This window comes from Canis lupus, chromosome 7 (assembly GCF_011100685.1).
Source record: "Canis lupus familiaris isolate Mischka breed German Shepherd chromosome 7, alternate assembly UU_Cfam_GSD_1.0, whole genome shotgun sequence".
NCBI classification, from domain to species: domain Eukaryota; kingdom Metazoa; phylum Chordata; class Mammalia; order Carnivora; family Canidae; genus Canis; species Canis lupus.
In genome coordinates, this window is record NC_049228.1 from 21,352,745 (window position 1) to 21,375,173 (window position 22,429).

At 34.5% G+C, this 22,429-nt stretch overlaps 1 protein-coding gene across 7 annotated transcripts in view; it reads right to left on the reverse strand.

Annotated features, from left to right (window-relative positions):
- The window catches only part of RASAL2 (RAS protein activator like 2), a 347,984-nt gene that overhangs the window by 219,770 nt on the left and 105,785 nt on the right, over positions 1–22,429 (reverse strand). The window contains exon 1 of one of the 7 annotated variants that reach the window (XM_038542402.1): positions 13,566–14,488. The exons of 4 other annotated variants lie outside the window; for them this stretch is intronic. In XM_038542402.1, the coding sequence (XP_038398330.1) occupies positions 13,566–14,163 (598 nt within the window). In that variant the 5' untranslated portion in view covers positions 14,164–14,488. Of the gene's footprint in view, positions 1–13,565; positions 14,489–22,429 lie in introns of those variants that run through there. 2 more of the 7 variants (XM_038542400.1, XM_038542401.1) reach the window with 2 other exon arrangements.

Sequence of the window (22,429 nt, forward strand, 5' to 3'; positions counted from 1 at the left end):
CAAGTTCTACTGTGAAATTGGTGAGTTGCATTAGGTAGAGTTTTCAGTAGTCCCTTGGATAGAGAACAATGTCTAAATACTTTGAATAAAAAATGTTCATTATAAGTTGCTTAAAATTCCATCACTACTACTTGGGAATGTTAATCATCCTTTTCTCAAAGAAAGCTTAAAAATGGAATCACTAAATACCCACAGACCTGTAATCACTATTTTACATTTACTGTCAGTAATTTGTAGTATATATTCTGCCAATAGAATAAAATAAAATCATCACTAGTATTTACTGTAGATCTATAGTATATAAAACACTGTACTAAACATATACCAGGCATGAGCTCTCTCTTCTAAAAAAGCTTAGATCTGGGAATAAACCCACAAATGCTGACAGCAACTCATATGTTCTAACCACAAGATACCACTTTTCTTCAGAACAACAAACCACACACATAGCATTCAAAATACTCTTTATTTTGGCCAAGGTTATGGTTATATACTGTGCTAAGTTATAATTGAATTGGTATCCCTTAAAGCCTCAAACTATTTTGATATTTTGGTGACAATATCCAAAAAAAAAAAAAAAGGGATAGAATACAGGATTTCTGTTTTGTAAAAGCATATAAATAAACAATCATCATCAAATCCATATATTGGAAACTAAGAGACAAACTAAGGATATCTCAATAAGAAAATTCACATGAGATGGCAGGAAAAAATGCCTGTGGTTTACTGACTCAAGCTCAGTCACTAAGGACCTGTATACTCATATGGATAAGGTTTCATAATCATAGATTCAGAGTTATTACTCATCTTACTCTTCTCTTTGCTCCTCTCAAAGATATACCAGTCTTGAGCGTGAGAAATTGAGTAAAAACTTCCTCGGACAAATAAAACTATGATAATCATCCTGGCAATGAAGACAAATCGCCATGTTCATTAATCAAACAACCAGCAGGAAACACTAGATCACACTAAACTAACAGCACAGATGTAGGAAATTGTTAATTACTGAAAGTATTCAAATTAAGACTGAAATCTTATAAATACCTTAAAGAAACATTAAATGAACAGATATAAAACATGAATCAAATAGCAAGACTGCAACGTTTAGATAATCAATGGCAAATTGCATGTCTCAGAACACCATATTCTTATTTTAGATGAAGGACAGATCCTTTACAAAATACAAAGGTAGATACCCAAGAGAAATGAAACACGGGTCCATGTAAAAACCCGTTCGTGAATGTTCATAGAAGTCTAATTCATTATAGCCAAAAAGTAAAACAAGCCAATGTCTACCAACTGATGAATATATAAACGAAATGTGTTATGTCCATAGACTATTATTTGGCCATAAAAGGAAATGAAGTACTGACAGATGCTATAACACGGATGAACCTGGAAAACAATGTACTAATAGGAGGCCACATATAAAAGACCACATGTTACAGGATTCCATTACATGAACTCTACAGACACATCTGTAGAGGCAGAAAGCACAATAGTGGTTCCTATGGTTGGGGCAGGGCCATGGGTGACTGAAAAGTGACTACTAATAAACACAGTTTTTTTCTCATGTTATAAAATTTATTGCAGTGTGGTTACACAACTCTTTGTATATACTAAAAACAATTAAATTGTACAAAAGTGAAAACACTGTGATTCCACATCCATGATATATCTCAAGTAGTCAAATTCTTATAGACAGGAAGTACACTAGTTACTAGGGGCTGGGGAGAAGGAAGAATGGGGAGTTACATTATATTACAACCTTGTAATGGGCACAGAGTTTCAGTTTGGGAAGATGAAATACTCCGAGATGGATGGCAGTGATGGTTGTACAGAATGTGAATGTACTTAATTCTACTGAAACTCTACACTTTAAAAAGATTAAAATGGTAAATTTTAAGGTATATATATGTTACCACAATTTAAAAGTTCAGTTGAGTGCAGCCTGGGTGGCTCAGTGGTTTAGCGCCACCTTCAGTCCAGGGCATGATCCTGGGGACCCAGGATCAAGTCCCATGTCGGAGGGATCCCTGGATGGCGCAGCGGTTTAGCGCCTGCCTTTGGCCCAGGGCGCGATCCTGGAGACCCGGGATTGAGTCCCACGTCGGGCTCCCGGTGCATGGAACCTGCTTCTCCCTCTGCCTATGTCTCTGCCTCTCTCTCTCTCTCTCTCTCTCTCTCTCTCTCTCTCTCTCTCTCTCTGTGACTATTATAAATAAATAAAAATAAAAATAAAAAGTCCTATGTCCGGCTCCCTGCATGGAGCCTGCTCTCCCTCTGCCTGTGTATCTGCCTCTCTGTGTCTCTCATGAATAAATAAATAAAATCGTAAAAAAATAAAAAATAAAAGTTCAGTTGAGCAGTATACTTCAAGTGAATAAACTTTATGGTATGTAAATTATATCTCAATAAAGCCACTAAATAAAAATAACTAAGGTGTGTGTGTGCATAAAAAAAGAATTGTAAGCCTGCTACCACAATGGGTAAACTCCTCATCATAAACATTGAGCAGCTCTGCTAAGAGACTCTGGTTAGCCTCAACTAAGATGGCCAGATGTGCCAAGGTCAGAGTGCTAGCCTGGACACTCTCACGACCCTCACAGCCCCTGCCTTAAGTGATCTCACCCACTCCTGTGGCTTCAGCATCCCTGTGCTTCTGATTCCCAAATGTAAATCTTCATATGGAAACTGATCTTTGCTCTTGAACTGCTGCCCCATTTCTCAGTGCTCAATGGACAGATGCTCCCAGGTTCTTGAAAACTTCTGAGGCATCATTTTCTCAAAGAGGGTCACAAAATGGAGAGGTAAGAACAGGGGCTTGAAGTCAGAGACCTGGGACCTACCACTTACTAGCTATGTAGTCTTAGAGAAGTAACTGAACCTTTCTGATTCTCTAATTCCTTACTTTCAAAAGGAGAATCATTCCAACTACCCTCATAGGATTATTCAGAAAAGTAAACCAGATAAATGCATATTAAATACTCAGAGGTTGTGAAACCAAGCATATACAAATTACTAACTACGTGTTCACCGCCTTCCCCTTTGATCTTGCTCTACCTTCTTTATTCTCAAAATCAGGTAAGGATATCACCATTTTCCAAATTATTAACCTTATTATTCTGGATCCCTATTTGCCTTCTGCAATATTCTAGAAATTCTACCCATCTACCTCAGAAATGCCTTCTTACTGTAATTTCTACCTTCATTTACTGTTGACACTTCTTTAATTCAAGCTTCTATTATGTATCACTTAAACTGACACAATTTAATTGTATCTCTTCATCATCAGTCCACCATCCATGCTAACATAAATTGTCCTCCAAAAAATAAAACTTATCTCCTACATTAAATCTGTTACTTTTGAAATTCAAAAGCCTTAACTTAGTACTCAGCATAGAACTCTTCAAACACTAACTCATTTTCCTTTGTAGTCACATCTACTCACGTTCCCATCTATGTTTTTCACTTTGTGAACTTCTCACCATTCCCTAGGTGTACTCCTAACACTTACCATTGTTCCCTGTGTAAAATACCCCTAATGCCTTTCCTTACCTTGGGAGACTTTTATTAATCCAAACCTATCCCAAATGACATGTTGTCAGGGATTATTTGTGTTATGTATTTGCTTACATATTTGCTTCCTCACCATGTTGTAAACTGAGTAGTAAAAAAAAATGACCTAGTTGCAACATACATCAAAAAATATTACTTGGACAACAAGGCAAGTTTTAGAAACTGAGAATTCTACTGGTTTTTAGCCTAGACCCTAACATTAGAATCTCTCATTTTAGAAACGAAGATTAATAGCAAATTCTAACACGGAGAGATAGTTAAATATTTATGGCATCATGCCCCTAAGTGAACCACCAGATTACTGACCTATGAAGAAATAAATTCCATCCTAGGTTAGAGATGGCTCAGCACTCAAGACTTTAGGCATAGTCTAGAAAAACTACTCTTTGATGTCACCATTAATTACCATTGACCACACTAGGCTGGATCCTTTGCACTTAACATCTCAACAAAGAACATCTTCTGATTATCTCAGGGTTTGGTAATAAAAAGCTCAACAACTCAAATTTCAAGAAATCTAGCATGAAAAAAGATACTGGCAGCCAGAACATGGGATAACAGTTAATAATCTTTTTTAGGAAATCGACATTTCAGGATATTTCAGATAAATAAACTGGCTAAGAAATTTTTAATACTTAGGATACTGGCTCTCATATGTTTTACTTCTCAACTTAATGACTTGGTGAATATAAGTAAATATCTTTGTTTTAGCTAAAGAAGTCAAGCTAGCCAGTTATTTATTAAGGAAAGTCTTCGCACATAAGCACATATTTTTTTCATTTTATTTGTCAGATTGCTCAGAAATTGCAAAACCACATGGAAAGAGTGAAATCTGATCATTGAAGCATGAGACAAAAAACAAGAAAATTTTACTTTCAAGAATAGCTTCATTGGAACCTTTGGTGCAAATTCAATGAGGTAAAGTAACCTAAAAAATTTTTTTAAATCAATTATACCTAATAATTAGTTTGAATTTTTATGTTCATTGGATTACTAGTTTCATTAACACTGGAGGTAACAAAATTACTTAGCACATATTAATAAACTAAAAATCCAGGTTAAAATAATTTTTAAAACATAAAGTACCAAAATGAAACAAGCAGAAAAAGTTATCAATAATAGTGAATGCAAAAATTTTAATCAATTCAAAGTAAAATTACTAAATAATAAAAGTACCATGAATGAATTCACTAGACATAATTCTTTTTATCTTTTAGTAGTCTTCAAGCCAAGGATAAAGCTCAGCATGGAGCCCGAACTCACTACCTAAGATCAAGACCTGAGCTAAGACCAAGAGCCAAATGTTCAACTGACTGAATAACCCAGGTGTCCCCACTAGAGTTTATTTCTAAAGCATGATTTATATTCTAAAATTTAGAAAAGGATTATATTTTATTCAATGGGCTAAAAAAAAGCAATATACAGTTTTTATCTCAAAATCACTTGATAGTAGGATCCAAAAATATTACTCTGTAATCTGAGAAGTAGGATTATAGTCACAGATGATTTAAACCAAAACAAAACAAAAAATGATTTTAACAAAAACTGCTAGCATATTTCAGCAAAAAACACCTTAAAATAATTGTCCACCATACATAGATTATCCCATATATCTCAATGCTAGTAGAATAATAGAAAAAAGTGATTAAAAAAAAAAAAAAAAAAGATCTTTAGCACCTGGGTGGCTCAGCCAGTTAAGCATCTGACTTTGGCACAGGTTATGATCTCAGGGTCCTGAGATCGACCCCAACATTGGACTCCCTGCTCTGCAAGGAGCCTGCTTCTCCCTCTCCCTCTGCCTGTGCTCTCTCTCATTCTATCAAATAAATAAATAAAATCTTTAAAAAAAATACATCTCAATAGATCTCAATTTGATACAACTCAGTATTCAACTTTAATACTCTAAAACATTAAATATAAAATTTCTTAATGTGATAAATATATTTAAACCTAGAGTCAAAATCATATTTTTTCTAATACTGGTTATTAACTCTAAAATTTTAAATAATAATGTTACCAGTGGTATGTTGCTAAAACTTTAATAGCTACCACTTCTGAAACGCTGCCACCCACCACCATCACCAGCTTTTGATTTGCAATGTTTCTGAGGTATTAATAGTCCCACCATGGTTAATTTGAGGGTATCAATGTAATGTCACTACATGGCAATTGAGAATAGATACACATTAACAGACTGGCGTCTGCAAGCTGGCTCTAGTTACATCACTGGGCGTTAACTTTCACTGAGCTCTTACCACTTGACAAGCACTGTGCTATGGACTTTACACAGCCCATTTCATTTAAACCTCAGGACAACCTACGAAGTATGTATATTTCTTCATTATAAATGAGAAAACTAGGCTCAGAGAGAGAAAATATTTTGCCCAAGGTCACATCACTAATGACATCACTAATCTTGCACAGCCAGATTTTAAAAATATTTTTAATTATTTTAATTATCATTCTTCATTCTGACCCATTGTTATTAATGGGTCATACATGGTCTAATTTTTAAATTAACTAACTCATGCGTTTGCCTTATTTGTAATACTACAATAAGCATCAATATTTTTTTGATAAGAAAAATCAAATCATGACATGAACCAATATTGTTATACTGAAATTTGCTGTAATACTATTATTGATGACATACAGAGTTTGGAAACAGGTCTTCATGTCCCCAAAGAATGATCTTCTTTGCTCTAAAATATTCTGCTTCTAAAATAAGGGATGCTGATTTTAAATATCAGATAAATAATCAGTAATAAACTAGAGCTCAGTATAAAAACCAACATACTTTATTATCTTTAAAAAAAATTGTTAAGATTTTATTTATTTATTCATGAGAGACACATAGAGAGAGGCAGAGACATAGGCAGAGGGAGAAGCAGGCAACATGCAGGGAGCCAGATGAAGGACTTCATCTCGGGGACTCCAGGATCATGCCCTGAGCCAAAAGCAGATACCCAACTGCTGAGCCACCCAGGCCGGCCATCATCTTTAAAATTAACTGTAAAGTATGCAATAAAAACAGAGATCAATCACAAGTATAAAACATGTGACAGTTAATTTTTCTTAAAAACATTTTCAAAATCCTGATGAAAAAATTAAAGAAGTCATAAACAAATGGAAGTGTACATACACACATAGCTCTTGGTTGGGAAGTCTACATATTATTAAAAAAAAAATTGCAATGGTTCTTCTACTAACTAAGCAGTTAGTAAATAAGAAGCTAAAATGAAGTACTCCCAGAATTTGAGAACACATTTAGAAAGTACCACTTAGACAAAACTGTTATCTTAAGAAATGATTTATAGGGGTGCCTGGCTGGCTCAGTCAGTGGAGCATGCAACTCTTGACCCTGTGATTTTGAGTTTGAGTCCCATACTGGGTATAGAGATTACTTTAAGATAAAATCTTAAAAAACAAAACAAAAGAAATGAAATGATTGGGGCACTTGGTGGCTCAGTTGGTTAAGCATCTGACTGGATTTTGGCTGGCGTCATGATCTCAGAGTCATAAGATCAAGCCCCACATCAGGCTCCATGCTCAGCGCAGAGTCTGCTTGAGATTTCTCTCTCTCCCTTTCCCTGTTGTTCTAAAATGAATAAATAAATCTTTAAAAAGAGAAATGATTTATAAATGTATAATTAAGATTGTAGGGACGCTTGGGTGGTTCAGTGGTTAGTGTCATGCTCAGGGCATGATCCCAGAGTCTCAGGATCGAGTCCCTAAGTCCCCCATGGATTGCCTCTCCATGGGTAGCCTGTAGACTTAGTCCCTAAGTCCCCCAAGTCTCTCCATGGGTAGCCTGCTTCTCCCTCTGCCTATGTCTCTGCCTCTCTCTGTGTTTCTCATGAATAAATAAATAAAATCTTAAAAAAAAAAAAAGATTATAACATTTCTTGGGCCTACTCCAAGAAAATTCCAAGATGTATTCTCATGAACAGATAGCTTTATTTTTATTTTAAAAATGCTATTTTTAAAAAAGATTTTATTTATTTATTTATTTGAGAGAGACAGAGAGAGCATGAGTGGGGGGGGGAGGACTGAGGGAGAGGGATGAGCAGACTCCCTGCTGAGCATGGAGCCCAAGGCGGGGTTCAATCTCAGGTCCCTGAGATCATGACCTGAGTCAGTCAAGTGCTTAAGCGACTGAACCATCCAAGTGCCCCTAAAGCTACTAGTAATTGAGCTCTCACTATAAGTTAGGCAAAGCAATTGGCACAGGCTATCTCATTTAATCCTTGTTACAACTACAGCATCTATATTACAGCTCTATATTTTTATTGTGTTAAATTTTTATTCTAGTATAGTTAACATACAATGTTGTTAGTTTCAGCTAGAAAATATAATGATTCAACAATTCTATACATTACTCAGTGCTCATCATGATATAGTACACTCTTTAATTCCTATCACCTATTTCACCTATTCCCACCAGCCACCTCTCTTCTGGTAACCACCAGTTCATTCTCTATAAGAGTCTGTTTCTTGGTTTGTCTCTCTCTCCCTTTTTCCCCCTTTGCTCATTTGTTTTGTTTTTTAAATTCCACATAAGTGGGATCCCTGGGTGGCGCAGCGGTTTGGCGCCTGCCTTTGGCCCAGGGCGCGATCCTGGAGACCCAGGATCGAATCCCACGTCGGGCTCCCGGTGCATGGAGCCTGCTTCTCCCTCTGCCTGTGTCTCTGCCTCTCTCTCTCTGTGACTATCATAAATAAATAAATAAATAAATAAATAAATAAATAAATAAATAAATAAATAAATAAATAAATAAATTCCACATAAGTGATTGTCTTTCTCTGGTTGAATTATTTTGCTTAACATTATACTTTCGAGCTCCACCTATGTTGCTGCACAAGGCAAGATTTCGTTTAATGGTCCAGTGTAAAGATATATATTACATTTTCTTTATCCATTCATCTATTGATGGACAATATTATTTTCTTATAAAGAAAACAGAATTAGGTAGTTATATCTACTTCACAGCTAAAAAGAGAGCCAGAATTTAATCTCAGATATAACACCAACATAAAGACTAAGCAGTATATTACATTAACTATCATCTACCTGTTTGGTACCTGAAAATAAATTTAGAAATTTTAATTACAATTAAGATTAAAATCCTTAGTTTGCTACTAAGGATTATAATTCATTTTAATGGTCTTCCTTACATTTTTCTCTTAAAAATTTATGCAATGATTTTTTTACTTCTATGATTGGAGAAAAGTTTATTTCATTTTGCAGGGTGAAAAAAAAAAACTTATTGCTTACAGAAATAGAAAAATCTGTGAAATAAGAGAAATTCCAGGAAACACTTTTAAGCATAGAGACACTCAGAATATTTTTTTAAAAGATTTTATTTATTCATGAGAGACACACAGAGACAGAGAGATAGAGAGACAGAGAGATAAAGAGGCAGAGACACAGGCAGAGGGAGAAGCAGGCTCCACAAAGGGAACCTGACGTGGGACTCGATCCCGGGTCTCCAGGATCACGCCCTGGGCTGAAGGCAGCGCTAAACTGCTGAGCCACCAGGGCTGCCCTGAATATTTTAAACCTATGCTGAAGTCATGTGAAAAAAATAATTTGGTACATATTAATATGTAATGTGCAAATATTAATCCTGCAACTATAAATAGCTAATTAATAACTAATATCCTAGCTAGGTAGGTGTTACACTCAATCACAGAAATGCAGTGACCCTTAGGAAAAACGGTATAAAGGGAACATATTTTTCTGTATTTTGCAGACATCTTTTTTAATGACAATGTAGAAAAAGAGAAGGTCCAATTATAGAGAAGATCTGAGGCATTATATAAGTTCTTATACTAATTAATCCTCATCAATATTTATTAGATGTACATCTTAGGAACTTAAAGTACTTTTTTTTTTCTAAATTGGTTAATGATTTCCTAGAATAAGTGAGGAAGCTGCTAGTTACTTAATAAAATAATGTGCTTATTCCCAGCACTAAGAACTGCGTCTTAGGAATTCAACAAACTCTTGTTGAATTAATGTATGAGGCCCTTTCCAATAGGATTTTTCATAAAAAATTTTGCTTAAAAATTGAATGAGCATGCTAAAAGAAAACTATGTAGGAAAAAAAAAATTGTCTTCTAATTCCCAAGCTAGAGGTCTTTAAAAACTAACACTGGGGAGAGAATATTCTTACCACTATGATATTATAATGTCATTTTAAGCAGACATAAACTGTAACCAGAAAGTGAGCTACAGGGGATCCCTGGGTGGCTCAGTGGTTTGGCGCCTGCCTTTGGCCCAGGGCATGATCCAGGAGTCCCGAAATCAAGTCCCGCGTCAGGCTCCCGGCATGGAGCCTGCTTCTCCCTCTGCCTGTGTCTCTGCCTCTCTTTCTCTCTATGTCTATCGTAAATAAATAAATAAAATATTTTTTTAAAAAAGTGAGCTACATAGGGTATATTTAATTTTCTTCCCTACTATCTTTTCTTTTTTTTTTTTCCTTTTTTCTTTGTTAAGCCTACCTGAGGAAGAATGATAATTTAGGAATCAAATTGCCTCCCAGTAACATAGAGTTTACACCCCATGTATGTTTACCATTACATAATGTTTTTTCTAAGTTTCGGGATGACTGGGTAGTTCAGCAGTTGAGCATCTGCTTTGGGCTCAGGGTGTGATCCCAAGATCCAGGATCGAGTTCCGCATCGGGCTTCTTGCGGAAGCCTGCTTCTCCCTCTGCCTGTGTCTCTCATGAATAAATTAACAAAATCTTTAAAAATATATATATATTTTTCTAAGTTTCACATAGCTAGTGAGTGGCAACTAATAGGCCCTATGACATTTTGTTGATTTGATATGCTGTGATAGGTTTGTTACTCCTCATTTATCAGGTGTTTCAATTTACTTCCACTATTGCAAACATGTTGACTCAGTGCTTAGACATGGGCCCCACAGCAGCTGGAATTACTTTTAGCTATAAAAAGTATATCATATTTTTTATATCATGTCATTTGACCTATATATTATCTGACCTACATCAGATAAATGAGTATCTCCACAACTGGAATAGTAGTGAAGCCTTTGAGTTTTTCCCTCTTAAATTGTTTAGGGACCCTGAGCATGATATATTTCACTGCTTTAAGCATGAGGGTAATTATGGTCAGCTATGACACAAGAAACTTGTTTATGCTCAGAACATACACACGCTCAGAACAAATGAGGGTACACAGAATTTAAGAACATTGCAATTTACTTATATTTGTTAATTACAACACTCAACAATCAGGTATCTCCTTTTCCTTCCTAGTTTAAAAAAAAAAAAAAGGTCTCTATCAATTTAAGTTCGTTTTCCTAACAGAAACAAGATCTAATATATATTGAACAAATGCCATTTGCCAAACATTGTTTTATATGCTTTAAATGCATACTACATTACTTAATGCCTCTTGTATCTTGCAGTCATACTGAGAAAGAAAAGTAACAAACACTAGTGGGCTTCAAATTAAGAAATATATTAATTTTCTTAACACAGTCTTAAAGACACCTATGGATTAATATTCCATATCTTGCTACAATAGTATAGTAGCAACTCTGATAAGAACACTTTTTATTCACATGGCACCTATGAATAAATGTTATGTAAACTATAATGTACATAGCATTTTCAAATTTCATTTATCACTTGTGAAGAAGGAATTATTATTCTATAAAGTGTAAAGAGAGATTCAGAGATGAAACTTCACAGATGATAAGTGGCACAGATGGAAGTAGAATTCAGGTGTTCTGAGCCAATTGTATTCCTTCTATTGTGGGGAATGGAAATGCAAGAAAGTTTACACCTCCAGAAGGTTTGAAAAGTACAGACATGGACTCTGCTGGGCATGTGCTACTGCTCACAGAGAAAATATCTCCAGACAAGAATGAGCTCCAATCTTTGTATTAAACAGTATTTCAGTTTTAAGAGCTTGAATCTTCACTGGTGAAGCACTTAGGGGAGGATCACAGGATTTAATAAAAATTGCTGATTTGACTGGAAAGAATAATGTGTACTATTCTTTAATTACTGGACTTGAAATCCCTTCTCATAGCACCTTAAACTGTTTATGCTTCCAAATATATAGTTATTATATGCTTATAAGCAATAAAGAATATTAGGAAATATATTAGGAATACAGTAAATATAGACTATTTTGTATCTTCTTAAGTAAACCATAAATGTGTAAAAAGTAGGGACAGTCTTTGAGCACATCATTCATACTAGGCAGCCAATAGCTTGGCAAATATGCAAATATACTAGAAACTGAAAGTTAAGTACAAAAGCCCAAAAACTTTATGAACACAAACATTTTTTTTAAAAAAACCCAAACCCCCAAAACCCTATAGCTTTCTTTTATCAAATGCACACATATTAACTATTGAGAGGCACTGATCTTAAGAATTTATTTCAAACTCTTAATTTCCTTGGAAATTACTACTCCTTTACATCATCCTGTCATCATCTGATAAGGAAGCACACACACTGGCATCCAAGGAAATCCAACAACATCATCTTCCAGAAATTTCAACAGAATGTTAATGCAGGCATATTAAAAAGATTTTGCTCTTGGTAATTATTTATAAGTCAAGGGTAAGAAGAAAATAGATACACTTAATAGTATCATTAAAACTCACTGAGCAAAGGAAAATCTAGGGAGGATAAAGTTTAAAAGGAATGCCGAATTACTGGCACACATATATTTGGAAAACTATTTAATTTTTCACTGATAGGTCAGCCTTTGCATTCTCCATCTTCATTTTAAAAGAAATTAAACTGTACTCCAACAGCATAATTCTTCAACAACTCCCATAATTTTCTGAAGAGTTTAAACTTTTCCTGATGTGGTCAACCTTACAGTAAAGATAAGCTGAAATATTCTAATAGTAAGAGCTTGCTCAAAAATGACCTCAACTGGATGGAGATATTATCAGTTTTAGTGCTGAAGTTTCCAAAAATAACAAACAAACAAACATGGTCGTAACACATAACTGAAATAGTTTAGCAGATAAGGTCAATCATTTCCAAGGCAATCACATAAAACTTTAAGAGTTCTTTTTTTGTATTTAACAGTGCTACCATCAATATAAAAGATTTTTAAGTTTAAATAAGTCCCACATGAGGTTTAAAAAAAAAATGAATCAAACATAAGCTTCTATTTTATCATCTGAACACATTCAAGATTTGTATCAAAAAAAAAGATTTGTATCTCTTGCTTTCATCTTCAAATTGTGTAGTTTTATGACACAAGCAAATGAAAATTCTAACCAATTTAAAGCTCTCAATACAATTCTGCTCTAAATAGTTCTAATAATATTTATTTTTATGAGAATATAATAATTCTATTTTCTAATTCTCAACTTTCTCATGAGGAAATTATTTGATTATATCTCCTCTAAATCTCATTTAACTTGCAAAAGTATATCAGTGGAGATAAGGGTTAAAAAACAAAATGAAACAAAATGATACAAAACACTTTTACATAGGCTCCAAAGTAGAATTCAAGAATATAACATAAAGGGGAAAAATTCCTTAATTTAAACAATGTATTCTTTACTATTATTTACTATCATTCATTGAAAAAGGATTTCTGAAGCAGTGTTTATCACTTTAAAAACTGTACAAAGTGGGATCCCTGGGTGGCGCAGCGGTTTAGCGCCTGCCTTTGGCCCAGGGCACGATCCTGGAGACCCGGGATCGAATCCCACATCAGGCTCCCGGCGCATGGAGCCTGCTTCTCCCTCTGCCTGTGTCTCTGCCTCTCTCTCCTCTCTCTCTCTCTCTCTGTGACTATCATTAAAAAAAAATAAAAATTTAAAAAAATAAAAAATAAAAAAATAAAAACTGTACAAATTCATTTTATAATGATCAAATAGAATGGTTTATCTTATTATAAAACAGAAATAATTAAAATTCCAATAGTAACTAAAATTGAGCCATCCCTTCTTTATCCCCTTATTCATCACAATATACCTTCTCTTACTGGCTCATTGGTTGATTCTCCTTTCAGACTCAGCATCCTGGAGAAGCCATTGGAAAGAGTAGAGAAAATGCCACGGATGAAATATCCCTGCTGTTCAGACTCCTCTGACCTTCCTGTAGTCGGCCATGATCTAACAAATCTGATACTGCAGCGAGGTTCTGGCTCTGAAATAGATCTGGTGAATGGAACCCGAAGTGACCGGGTGTTGACCAGGTTCAGCTTCTCTGTTGGTGCTCCAAGGACCTCAATAGCAGAGGAAGAAGCATTACTACCAACCATCTCTGGCAGGACCTTTTGTTGCCGTTCATCCAAGTCTCTTTTATTAGTCTGTAACCTCTCCCTTTTGCCCCCTTTCCACCTACAGCTGGGATGTGTTTGCCACCGATAAGCACCCAGTGGCTTTCCTAGACTGGAAACAGCATGTTCATTTTTCTTCCTCTTGATTTTCACTGGACCACGCCATGGATAACTCTTTAAGCTTATTCCTATCTCTGATTTTGCATAAGCAGGTTCTGACAAAGATCTTCGATAGCTTGGAGGACAAGGTGATGTCTGTCTCTTAAAGATGCTCATCTTCCACGACTCCATTTTTTAACAACTTCTCTTAACTTTAAGTTTCCTCTACTCTGCAGTCTTTGCAGTTGAACCACACTTGTCCGTGCAGTCCAAAATATTCAACTGCTTAAGCAGCTTTCTTTGTGTGGCTTTGAACCACAGCAGATGTTGCTGCTTAAGAGCTGGTGTCATGTTATTACCCCATTTTCCCAGATCTCCGAAATTTTAGCAGCACCCAAAACTCTCTTGCCTGCAGCAAAGAATCTTCAGAGTGCAACAAAAGCAAAGATTTCCAGAAGATCATCTCGCTTCCTGCTGTAGGTTACATTTCTGTGCTAAGTTTTCAGGAAATGATTTTAAAGAAAATAAGAAGTGAAATAAAAACGGCAAAAAAAACCCACAAACACCTTTGTAGACCAATAGCAGTTAAGTGTTCACCATGCAAATGATAGTGGGTTAAAAACAGATTGTGAAAGTAGTCAGGCTGACATCCACATTTTACGGAAGAAGAAAGAAAACTTGCCTAAGCCTGCCCTTGAAGTGACAACTCTTCAGAATAGTTTCTAAAAATATGTAGTTTAGAAATTTAATTTCAAGAAAATCATTGCTATTTACACCACCACTTCACTCAAAATTAATACTGTTTTTCAACCAATAGGTAAAGTCATACACTGTTTTACTCAAGCAGACAGTGCAAGGACAAGTCAAGATGGCCAAAAAAATGCCAAAATTTAAAGCCATCTTAAATGTAGATAAATATAGTAGGGAGAATTTTAAAAGCATAAATGGACAGAAAAGAAAACGGGGACAGAGGATATTTACTATGAACTGCAGCAAAGGAAAAGCAAAGTCTTGAGGCAATATCTTGTGGGAACCAGAACACAGGAACATATATACTAAATGACTTCTAAAAGGGAAAGTTTCCTTTGTAAATCTAATTGGGATAAGCTGTCTGGAAATACATTCCCTATCTGTTTAAACAAAGAAATTCCTTGCCTCTTCTTTGTGCTGCTTACAATTTAAAAAAAAAAAAAAAAGAGCTGACTATTTAAAATCTTCTTAAAGCAAAGTACCTTATAGTGAAACAAGATCATGAATGCCAAGTTGCCAGCTGGTTAATTTTTTTCTTCAAATGTCTGCTCATAAAACCCTAAAAACAGGGGTTTCAAATGGAAAGCCTGACAGACTTTAGGCCACCAATAAAAGAGATACAACATGATAATCAAATCACTTTACAAGTTTTAGAAAAAATAATTTCATCTGGAAAAGTAAAAACATAGTTGTAGAACACGTACAATGAAAAACCATTCTCACAGTCTCGTTACTACTATAGAAATAGGAAATTTATAGTACCTTATCTATTCTTTTAAACATATTAAAGTGTTTTAGTTATTTCCATTATCATAAGGAAATAATCCCATTTTTGTTTGTTTTTATAGGCTCCAAATTTATACATGTCTATATTAAAGAAATGCTGAAGTATTTGGCTTTCCCAAAAGCAATACACATCAAAGTAGAGTGTCTTACAATCACAAAATTTTCTCTTTAAAAAAAGCAAAAAGAAAAAAACCCCAGAAATCTGACTCTGCACAGACAAAAACAATAAACATTAAGTTCTAATCTCTATTAATGGCACATCGCACCATCTACAAAATTTATCTGTGATGAAAATAAACCTAAATGTAAAATATAAAACTATAATGCTTAGAAAATAAACCATAGACTATGTTTGTGAACTGAGGGTAGAAGATTTCTTAGAATACAAAAATGCAATAACCATGATAGGAAAATATAAACAAATAAAACTGCACAGGGCGGGGGGTGGGAGTGAATGGGTGACGGGCACTGGGGGTTATTCTGTATGTTAGTAAATTGAACACCAATAAAAAATAAATTAAAAATAAATAAATAAATAAATAAATAAATAAATAAATAAATAAATAAATAAAACTGCACAAAAACCAAAAGTGTCTGTTCAGTAGAAGACATTATAAAATCAATAAGTCACAAAATGGGAGAAAATATTCACAATTCAATTATCTTCTGCTTTGTACTACAATATATAAAGAACTACAATTAGTAAAAAGAAAAAAAGAAAGAAACCTAATATTTAAAAAATAGGCAAAAAAAGTTGGACAAACCCTTCACAAAGAAATCTATATGAATGGTCAATAAGCATATGAAAAAATAATCAACCTCATTAGTAATTAGAGAAATACAAGTTAAATGTATAATGAAATATCAATCACATCCAATAGCATGGCTAACATTTAAAGACCTAACAAACAGTACAGGTGTTGGTGAGGAAGTGGAGCAACCAGAAAACTCATAATTGGTAATGGGAACATAAAATGGTTCAACTACTATGAAACAAATTTAACATTTTCCTTATAAACTGACATCTTAGGGACACCTTGGTGGCTCAGCGGTTGAGCATCTGCCTTCAGCTCAAGGCGTGATCCCAGTGTCCTGGGATCGAGTCCCACATCAGGCTCACTGCATGGAGCCTGCTTCTCCCTCTGCCTGTGTCTCTGCCTTTCTCTCTCTCTCTCTCTCTCTCTCTCTCTCTCTCTTTCTGTGTCTCTCATGAATAAATAAAATAAAATCTTAAAAAAAAAAAAACAAAAAAACCTACATCTACCCAAGACCCTGCAGTTCCACTTCACTCACAGGCATATTTACTCAAGAGAAATTAAAATACACATACTTATACTTCAATGTTCACAGCAGCTTTATTTAGAACAGACAAAAACTGGAAACAACCCAAATGCCCATCACAGTAGAATGAATAAACTAAATTGTGGTATTTTCATACAATGATGTACTACTCAGCCAGAAAAAGAATGAACTATTAACAACAACAACTAAAAAAAAAATGTGTATGAATATCCCAGATACTATGCCAACAAAAGGAACTGGACATAGAAGAGTACATACTGTATGATTCCATTTCTACAGAATTTTAAAACCAGATAAACTAATCTATGATGGGGAAAAATTTCAGAAAAACAGTTGTCAGTGGTAGAGGACGCTATTAACAGGAAAGAGGCACCAGGAAGCTTTCTGGGGTGATGAAAACTTTCTAAGTCTTGATAGAGATAGGAATATGGGTTTATGTATTTATAAAAAGCTATCCACGTACTTAAGATTTATGCATTTTGAGGGGCACCATGGTAGCTCAGTTAGGCAACTGACTTGATTTTGGCTCAGGTCAGGATCTCAGAATTGTGAGATCTTGCCCAGTACTGGCTCAGCACGGAGTGGGCTTGAGATTCTCTCCCTTCCTCTGCCTCTGCCCCTCCTCCTGCTTCTGTGCATACATGAGCTCACTCTCTCAAAATAAACTCGTAAAAAAAAAAAAAAAAAAAAAGATTTATGCATTTTCCCATAATTAAATTTTACCTTAAAAAATCGTAAGCAATACTGAACTTTTAGTTAGTAGTTTGCTTAGCCAGTGTTACAGGTTGGTGATTCTGAAACTACTTTCTGTGTATTTTATGCGTGAGGAAAGGATAAAAAACACATGGAAGAGAATAAATGGATGGATGAATGAATGAATACATACATACATACATATATACTAATACTGGAACTAACTTTATGTACCTCCTAATATTGAACTGTGAAAGATACATACTTGTGTATTATTCTAAAAATACATAACCTAAATCTAATCTAATCACAAGAAATATCAGAAAACCTCAAATCACAGATCTATAAAATAACTGTCCTTGCTTCAAAAATGTCAAGGTCAAGAAAATCAAAGAAAAGCTATGAAACTGTTGTAATTCAAAGGAGACTACAGAGAAACCATTAAAAGCAATGCATGATTGTGGATGGGAGCCTAAACTGGGAAAAGAAAAAAAAAAACAGCTATAAAGAACATTATTGGAACTGACAAAATAGAATATGGATTATGGATAATAGAATCATATCAACATTAAATTTCCTGATTTTAGATAATTTTACGATTACAAAAGAGAATGTTCTTATTCTTAGGAAATTCATACAGAAGTATTTAGGGACATAGGAGCATGATGTTTCCAACTTACTCTTAAATGATTCAAGAAAAAACTATGCATAGAAAAGTAGATAAATATGATAAAGCAAATGGGGCAAAATACATAATTATTAAATGTAGGTAAAGGATATATAAGCATTCTTTGCACTTCAGCAAATTTTCTATAGGCTTGAAATTACACTGAAATAAAATATTAAACAATTTTTTTTAATTTTGCAATTATTTCCTTTGGGTCTATAATACAAAGACCACTTCAGAGTATCTTGTAACCAATATAAAAAAAATCTAGTTCCACAGGTTTTTTAAGATTTTATTTATTTATTCATGAGAATAAATCTCCAGGATCACGCCCTGGGCAAAAGGCAGACGCTTAACTGCTGAGCTACCCAGGCATCCCTAGATCCACAGGTTTTATGGGAGAGGGGAGTTAATCAAGATCATCTCCTATTGAGATACCTCAATGGAAAATTAAACTAAGACTATAATTTTGAGGGGCCACCTGGGTGGCTCAGTCAGTTAAGAGTCTGTCTTCAGCTCAAGACATAATCCTGGGGTCCTGGGATTGAGCCTCATGCAGGGTCAGGCTCCCTGTTCAGTGGAGAATCAGTTTCTCCCCCTCCCCCAGTCATGTGTTCTCTCTCTCTCTCACTCTCTCAAATAAATAAATAAAATCTTTTTTTTAAAGCTATAATAAAGTTGCACAGTAGAACTTGAGCCCTGTAATCAACACTGAAACTCAGAGACTCAATGTTAAATGAGAAAATTCTTTTATATACTAAATAGGTAAGGTAAAAATAATTATCACATTTTCTAAATCATCAGCTCAATTCTTTTGAGGAAGTACCACAAACCTTCTTACGAAAAACTTCCCTATTTAAGGAACATGGAACTGGAAAATAATAAATACAGAAAAAGACCCAAGAGAAATCAGAAAGCAAAATAGCTACAGACTGAGGAAGTGACAGTCTCTAAGAAGGATAGTTAAAGAAATAAAGGAAAAGACTCATCTCTCTCATGGCTGCTAAAGCTTGAGTCAAATGCTTCAAATAACTTTTATCATTACGAAAGCCTAATGTTATGCCTAATAAATAACTTATGTTATTTATTTTTCCAGTTTTATCTTTCATCTGAATTTAAGACAATAACCTGCCACTCTACATTTTCGAATTTTCTCAAAATATAATGACGAATTCATGAATTTTTAAGATAATATTTACAGGATTTATAGTTTCTTAAAATTAGAAACAATGACACTAGTACCACTGAACTACTACATTCATTATAAATCCTACTATAACAATTGGCTGCTGATTGAAGTGTCAGTACAATAACATTTCTGCCACCTCAAATTTCAATGAACTACTTTAAAATTTTCACAATAATAATATGAAATATTTAAAGCACAGCTTTAAGAACGCTTCTGGTTTCTAAGTCAAAAGCAACATGAATTCTCTAAATAAATATACAAGTACTTATAGCTGTATAGAATAGTATTTTAAATTGTAATTGAGCATCTACCATGTATCAGTCACTGTATCAGACTACAGGAAAAAAAAAAAAAGAACAGGACAGACACTCATCCCTATCCTCTTGGAACTGCCAGTTGATCAGGAAATGCTTACATTAAAAAGGGAAAAGTATACAAGGTGTTAGAGGAGTATGTAGTAAGAGGATTTTTAACAAGTCTAAGGCTTAAAGATAAAACTAACTTCTGAGATTCTCTTGATCTCGAGATTCTATTATTATAGTCAATTCTACTATAATGTGACATGCATTCCTAAAAATCCCCACACTATACAAAATTGCACAATAGAACTACAGGGCTCATGGGGAAGATGGGGTTGGGGAGCCACACACAGAAACTGCAACAATGACACATAAGAAGGAAAGGAAACTAAAACTATAGGCCATTTTATACATGCTAACTCGTTAAGAAACACCTAAATTCTAAAATAAATCTGCCAGGTTACTTTGAAAAAAAAACTTTGTTTGCCTATGGAAGTGGGCGTCAAAAGGGTTGCAGCTTCTGCTTTCTCTGAAGTAGTGGAAGGAGGGTTATCTGAAATCTGAAAGAGAGCCGCAGTACCCTGGGTGGATGGATGTGGCTCATAAACCCAGTAGAGAAATGGAGGTAGCTTCTAGCGGGTTGAAATGTATGCTTTCTGAGTATTTCCTATATGTTATAGTTTAACTAAATATACTTTTCCGTGTTTATAGAGTGTCTCTCAGACGAATGGGACATAAGCAAACACAAAATTTACTCAATACTCAAATTGTTCCTTAATACCAAGCACATGGTACAAGTTCTGGTTTTGAAAACGAGCATGCTAACAGAACCGACTGTATTTCCTCTCCCCTTTCATATACAGTTGACCACAGGTCCACTTTTACATAGGGTTTTTTTAATATACATACAGTACTGCAAATGCATTTTCCCTTCCTTGTGATTTTCTTAATAACGTTTTCTTTTCCGTAGCTTATTTTTATTGTAAAAAAGTATTGTATTGAATTATACTGTACACAGTATACAACACATATACCAAATAGGTTATCGGTAAAGTTTCTGGGTCAACAGTAGGATATCACTAGTTAAGCTTTGGGATAGTCAAAAATTATATGTGGATTTTTGACTACACAGGGGTCATTGCCCCTAGCCCCTGCATTGTTCAAGAGTCAACTGTAAAAAGAAGGTTAAAAAATCTACAGGAGACATTACCACTGGAAAGCAGATTAGCAGCAGAGGAGAAGTGGCTCTTTTTTATTTTTAATTGAAGTGTAATTAACAGTGTTATATTAGTTTTAGGTGTGCAATAACTCAACAATTCTATGCATTATTCAGTGCTCATCAAGTAAGTATACTCTTAATCTCCTTTATCTATTTTATGAATCCCCCCAACCCTCTCCACTCTGGCAACCACTAGTCTGTTCTACATATTGGAGAGTCTGTTTTTTTTGTCTTTCTTTCTGTTCACTTGTTTCTTAAATTATACACATAAGTGAAATCATAAAGTATTTATCTTTCTCTACTTTTTTAACTTGGTGTGATAACTCTAGGTCCATCCATGTTGTTGCATGTGACAATCTCTCATTCTTTTTTATGACTAATATTCCTTTTTATACACACACACTTACACACACACACACACACCATTTCTTCTTTATCCATTCATCTATCAGTGGATACTTGTGTTGCTTCCAAATCTTGGCTATTATAAATAATGCTGTAATAAACATAGAAGTGCATATATTTTTTCAAATTGGTATTTTTATTTTCTTTATGTAGATACTCAGTAGTAGAATTACTGGATCATATGGTATTTCTATTTTTAACTTTTTGAGGACCTCCATACTGTTTTCCACATTGGCTGCCCCAATTTGCATTCCCACTATGCATAAGAGTTCTTTTTTCTCCACATATTTGCCAACACTCATTATTTCTTATGTTTTTGAGTATAACCATTCTGACAGGTGGAAGGTGCTATCTCACTGTGGTTTTGATTTGCATTTCCCTGATGACTGGTGTTGTTGAGCATCTTTTCATGTGCTGTTGATCAGCTGCATTTCTTCTTCGGAAAAATGTCTCTTCAGGTCCTATGCCCATTTATAACGGGATTATTTGTGGGTTAAAAAAAAGGATTATTTGTGGGTTGGGGGCTGAGTCGTATAAGTTCTTTGTACATTTTGGATATTAATCCCTTATTGGATATATCATTTGCAAATATCTTCTCCCATTCAGTAGGCTGCCTTGTTATTTTGTTAGTGGTTTTTTTGCTGTGCAAAAGCTTTTTATTTTGGAGTAATCTCAATCGTTTATTTTTGCTTTTGTTTATCTTGCCTGAGAAGATGTATTTAGAAAGATGTTGCTAAGGTCAATGCCCAACAGATTAGTGCTTATGTTTTTATTTTTTTTCCTAGGAGTTTTATGGCTTCAGCCATCATATTTAGGTCTTTAATCCATTTTGAGTTTATTTTTGTGTATGGTGTAAGAAAGTGGTCCAGTTTCATTCTTTTGCATTTAGCTGTCCAGTTTTCCCCAGCACCATTTATGAAGAGACTGTCTTTTCCCCATCATATATTCTTGTCTCCTTTATTTCTATTTTCTTTCAGTCATTTTCTTTTTTAACAATAAAATCTATTGTTATTTTTGTTATTACCAGAGATTTTCATTTTTATACTAATTTCTGTAATAATAAACTTTACAATGAGAATGTGTATTTTGCTCCTTTTGAAAGTATATATATATACATATAAAACTTTATACAACATATATATAGAACT